The sequence below is a fragment of the Ciconia boyciana genome, chromosome 7 (genome assembly GCF_034638445.1).
Source record: "Ciconia boyciana chromosome 7, ASM3463844v1, whole genome shotgun sequence".
NCBI lineage: Eukaryota > Metazoa > Chordata > Aves > Ciconiiformes > Ciconiidae > Ciconia > Ciconia boyciana.
In genome coordinates, this window is record NC_132940.1 from 59,159,729 (window position 1) to 59,165,728 (window position 6,000).

General features: G+C 39.5%; 1 protein-coding gene across 1 annotated transcript in view; it reads right to left on the bottom strand.

The window, feature by feature from the left end:
- The window catches only part of KCNMB2 (potassium calcium-activated channel subfamily M regulatory beta subunit 2), a 158,650-nt gene extending 153,487 nt beyond the window's left edge, over positions 1-5,163 (bottom strand). Inside the window, exon 1 of the mRNA XM_072867638.1 lies at positions 5,066-5,163. Within this exon, the coding sequence (XP_072723739.1) occupies positions 5,066-5,103 (38 nt within the window). The 5' untranslated portion in view covers positions 5,104-5,163. The remainder of the gene's footprint in view (positions 1-5,065) is intronic.
- Positions 5,164-6,000: the final 837 nt, after the last annotated feature.

Consider the following 6,000-nt stretch of genomic DNA (forward strand, 5'->3'; position numbering starts at 1 on the left):
GCTCTCCTTTTGCGGCTAATGTATTTGAAGAAGTATTTTTTGTTGTCTTTTATGGCAGTAGCCAGATTAAGCTCTAGCTTGGCTTTGGCCCTTGTAATTTTCTCCCTGCACAACCTCGCTACACCTTTGTAGTCCTCTTGACTTGCCTGCCCCTTCTTCCAGAGGTTGTAGACTCTAATTTACTGATGAACAGCAATCGACTCCTGAACGTTACCATTTATGCAGTTTCTGAATTGTACTATTTATAATATGTTTTAAACATTTTTTCCAAATCTGTATACTTCACAGGAAGATGGAGGACAAACTGTCAATGGAAAGGAGCAATTGTAAACTAGTTAAAAGGCCTGACTGTCAGTTTTATTCAGCCTGTATGTGTAAAGCTGTTTTAAAGTAGCTTTAAAGAAAATGAGAATCAACTTGAACTTATGCTGTTGTTGTGGTTTAGCCCCAGTCGGCAATTAAGTACCACACAGCCACTCGCTCACTCCCCCTCAGTGGGATGGGGGAGAGAATCGGAAGAACAAAAGTAAGAAAACTCGTGGGTTGAGATAAGAACAGTTTAATAATTGGAACAAAAAAATAATACTAATAATAAATTGTAATGAGAAGGAAAACGAGAGCAAGAGAGGAACAAAACCCAGGAAAAAACAAATGATACAACTGCTCACCACCCGCTGACCGATGTCCAGCCAGTCCCTGAGAAGCGATTGCTGCCCCCGGCCAACTCCCCCCAGTTTATATACTGAGCATGATGCCACATGCTATAGAATAGCCCTTTGGCCAGTTTGGGTCAATTATCTTGGCTGTGCCCCCTCCCGGTTTCTTGTGCACCCGGCAGAGCATGGGAAGCTGAAAAGCCCTTGACCAGTGTAAACATTACTTAGCAAAAACTGAAACATCAGTGTGTTACCAATATTATTCTCATACTAAAATCCAAACCACAGCACTATACCAGCTATTAGGAAGAAAATTAACTCTATCCCAGCCGAAACCAGGACAGCTGTTTTATACCGTCTGAAGAGCTACCACAAAGCTTGTATTCCCTTCTTCAGTTCATGGAATATAAATCAGAGAATATTAACATTTTAAAAAATAATTCTGAGTCTGTTCCGCTTAACACTGGGGAAATCCACAATTCCAGTGGTAGAGAGTAACAGTATAAACTTGTTTACTCATATCAGGTACTGCAGGTTTTACCATCAACTCCTGACTTACTAGCAGCTCTCGGTATCAGTTGGACTTTCTTCATAGCCTCATATTCCAGTATCTTCCTAGCCTGAAGCTTCCTAATTTGCAAGATATAGCCTGATGTTTACCATACAAAACAACCTCTTCTCTGGCAGATCAAAACTCCCTGTGCCCAGCAGAGTAGACACATATATATTACTTGCTTCCTAACCCAGGACTTCTAGAGTTTCACTTTTTGGCCTCATTCAAGAAGCATTAAAATTAGAGAAGGATGCAAGACAAAATATTTGAGGCTCTGAGGGGTTGCACTGAAGTCTGGGTGTTTGTTGTTTGTTTGTTTTTTCCTGGGATTTTTTTGGCTTTTTTTGAACCTTATCCAAAGTATTTGAATGTGGTGGAATTAGAGACAATGCCGAATTGCTGGCCCACCACTTGTTATCTTTTTATCCCCATGACTTATCCTCCTATTGGTAATTGCTCTAGTTTGAGTAGATTTGGTTGAGTGCAGCTTTTAAATCCCCCTCTGAATGAAGCCCCAAAGAGAGTTGAGGAAGAAGAAATTAAGAGGAGAAATTCCTGGGGGCAGAGAAATTGAGCTAAAATCCTACTCTCACACTCAGAACTTTCACAGATGCTTTTTAATGTCTGCACATGTATCCAAAAGAACAAAATACCTATCTAAGGGTTATCTTTTCCAGTATTTCTCAACAAATCACCAGAAGCTTTGGATATGCATGAAACACTGGACGTTTTTCCCACTGATTTAGGTGGGAAAACTGACTAGGTAAAAGCAGAAATTTCATTAAGAAACAACAACTGAAACACTTTCTTTGTTAAGCATAATTAGCAGTTCAAAGACACTTGCCTTTCAAAATCTCTGCTTTGATTCCTGTCAGATGCAGAGGAAGTGATATGACATGATATTCATCAACTAACTCTCAACATAAGAAGATGTGATGATTTTTCTCTAATTGAGGGGATGGGAAAGCAAACTTCTTTTTTTTTAAATGAGCTTGAGAAATAATTTAAATGCTGCCAAATATCCAGCAGTGGTTAGTAGACAACTGGATGGAAGATTTTTAAGTTCAGTTTTTGCCCATTCCCAATGTTTTTCTTTTGAAAGCATTTTACTTTCTGATGTTTCAGATGTTACTTATAGGAATATTTTTTCCCTGTTTTTAAGATATCTCCTGTTCAAATTTGCATGCTGACTTCACTGTGCCATTCTGACAGCTTTCTTTGGGACCAGTCAGCTCTTCTGTAGTGTATTTCAATTGAGAGGTTTCAAAGTAGTTTTCTTTTATTTTTGATCTTTCTGTGACTATCGAGTATTGTGTTGGCCTTTTTTTTTCTAGTTGGCTGCTCTAGTGTTTCTTTCTGTTTATTCTCCACTGACTCACAGCACATTTTTGTTTTACAGGTGGACATTGTTTTGTGTACTCTTCTTTGCATATTATATTTCTTAGCCTCTGGATTCTACAATTAGCAAGATTCTGCCTTCTTATTTTAGAAATCCGGCTACAATAACTCAGGGCAAAATGTGAGGAGCAGAGGGACTTGTGAGTATGAACTGCTCACAGCAGAAATCCAAGGTCTGTGCTCTAGCTGAGAGTTCAGGAGAGACGAGGTGACTGGTCCTACTTCACCTTGAGTACCTCGATGTGGCTTTGATGACTGCAGCAGGTTATTTCCATGCATCCAAAACCTGCCCTTTCAGGTTTTACACAGGCTGCACACAACATTTCAAGCTGTGCAAAAAGAGAAACTAAAAAGCCAGTAGAAATATTCATTGGTATAAGTGAGTTTAAAATCAGGCTGTGAAAATAACTATACAGGTTAATAATGATCTTATGTCCCTGTTTCTTTGTCTGTATCAGTGGTTCAAGGTTATAAACATAACCCAGGCCTGTCTTCTGGGTTTGTTCTTGACACAGGACTTTCTCTTCCCTTGTTACCAGTCTGATAGCATGGAAGTGTGACTGCCTCTGTTTCTGTCTCAGTGCAGTGTATGAAAAGCAAACATCTGCAGCAAGAAGCATATTGGAGGCCTTGGTGTAAGAGGAAGGATGTACTTTGGAAAAGCAAATGTTCAAAAGAGCCATAGCTGCTGCTTTCTGCAGAGTGACTCAGCTCTCTGGGCATGGATTTGCCAACATAAATGCAGTTTAACTCAGTGTTTCCATGAAACCAATGAACTGACAGTCATACTTTGAGGTCTGGTACTGCCATGTAAAAACTTCCATCAACTTTAGTGAACTTTTTGCTATCAAAAGGGATGAATAAAGCCAGTACATGTGATTTATTATCTGTGCTATGCTGCTAGGTAAGTAAGAGCAAGACACTTGCAAGCACTGTATGAACACCCAGTCAGGGAAGGTCCCTGCCCCAAGGAGCTTTGGGTCTACATGGGAAAGGCAGTCAGGTGGGAGGAGAATGGAAGAAGCCAGAGGTAATGTGACCAACAGAAAGATAATTCATATGTCCCCAGTTCAAGGTTGTCCCTCTCTAACACCCTCGCAGAGCTAATATCCTCTCATAAGTTACATACTCTTCACACACCAAAATGCAACTCTGTTTTCTGGTACTTCACAACATGAGGGAGCATAGTGTCTGGTCTATGTGAACAGAAGAAGAAACTAATTAAAAAATTTCGTAGATTCTGCAAAATATTTTGGGAAAATGTTCATTCAATTTCATATATGAACTAACTTTGTGGTCTCTGACCTGCAATTATTTGCTATCAATATTTTCCTAGAAAACTTTTAAATAGACATAAGATTGAATGATCAGCAAACAGTAAATAACTATGATTTATTTTTTGGCAGTTGAGTCTGGAAACCTGGTTCTAAAAACCATGATAATGCAGTTGGAGACCAAAAACATACCATAGGTGTGCATGCAAAACTAATGTAACTTAAGGTTTGATATTAGAAGTATCCACTGAACAGTACAGAAAAAACCTCCATCTCAGTAAATTTAAATTAAAAGATAATTTAGAAAGCAGAAAGAAGGGATGTCAAAAAAATGTAGTCTTTTATTGCCTGCTCTTGATGCACATGTGGAGTCTTGTTTGGACATGCACCCCTTTCTTCTCTAAACTGAAATATTCGCCACCTTCGTACAACACAATAAACAACTATTTTCATCCACCTAACTGCCAGATTTGTCACCCTATGAGTAAAAGATCTGCATGTCATCCCATCCTGTACTGAGTGGTTTTCCTTTAAAGACACCATTTTCAGTGTATCTCAAAGTCCAGCTTAGCTCTGAGTATCTCTTTTATGCCGGTACCACCAAATTGTATCAACATTATAGGATTATGAAGTGGGATCACTTACCCTGTCAACTCTGGCTTCACACTGATACTTCCAGCAGAGCAGGTGCTATATTTTATTAGTTACAGACATTCATTGTGCATCCAGAAATTGCCCTCTGCACCCTCCTTTTATAATAGGATTCAATACAGCTGAGCAAATACAACCTCTGTAATATATATGAAATACAGGAAGATAATAGAAGCAGGATAAACTCTCTGATTAGGTATAGTGTGCACAGTGAATCAGAAACACAGAGCCGCTTTGCAAGATGGGGAAAAAGGAGGAGGGAAAATGTGTTTAAGGTCTGTCATGAAGGCCTAGGAAATGCTGCTTAAAGGATTTCTGTCCTAACCAACTCTGTAATCCTTACCAAAGGCCTGAACACAATTACAACTTCAGTATACTTCCATGCTGGACTTTAGTTAAATTCTTAACATTGCAGTCAAATAGGGGAAAAAAAACCAAAACAAATCCAACGTACTAGTTGTTACTAACCTCCGAATAATGAACTGACAGCAATTCCCCAGCCCAAACAGCTTAATCCATTTGTTTCTACTTACCTCCATTTGTCTCTTGGATATTTAAAGCAAAGGCTCATTTTGTCCTGCAGACTCAGTGCTGCTGCTCAGTATTATCTTGCCTGATCATTAAAAGGCTCCTGACCAAAAGGAAGAGGAAAGCAATACGTAAAACAAACACAGAAGCCCAAGAGGAAAGCTACACCCTAAAGACCAGCACTAATAGCAACTGCGAGACAGGGAAAGAGAGAACACTCCCAGTTACTAACTTTTTCCATTGATACATCTGTTACAAAACAATTTTGCTGCAAACTTCTCTTCCTCCTTGCAAGCAATGCTTTGCTGTATGTGTAGACCTCAGATAAACTACACAATGAGTGTGGGGGTTTTTTTGGACCAAGTAAGCAAAGTAGTGAAATATAAACTAGAAGCTCAGCTGACTGCTTTAAAAGTATAGTGCTAGGCAGTAATTATCACAAGCTGCATTTGTTCATACTTCAGATTTTTTTAATTCAAAAGTCTTCAATGGAAGCAGAGTCATATTTGAAATAACCACCTATGCCACTTTCTGGCCAGAAAGCCTTAATGCAGTGGAGGTGAATGTTTAGATGATTAATAACTTAATTTTTTAAGAGTTTGATGGGCAGACAGGGAAAATATGCCAAACTGTCCTTGCCTCAGAGGGATTTTTAGTGCTGAAAAAGAACTGCATTGAGAAGGAGAGCTCATGATTTCACCTCTAAAGACTTTAAGGCTAGAGGGACGTGCAGAGGGGCAAAGCGGGATTTACTGCAGTAGCAGAAGCTGCTGGGCCCAGCTGTGTTTTCATACCTGTGCCTCAGTGGATTTAAGCTGCTCCAGGCTCCAGGGCTGTCCCTTGGTGCAGGTCATAGGGTAGCTATGTGTGTGAGCCCACAAAGGCTGTACGGAAACTTTTGTCATTGACTTTTAATATGTGGCTTGGAACAAATAACAAA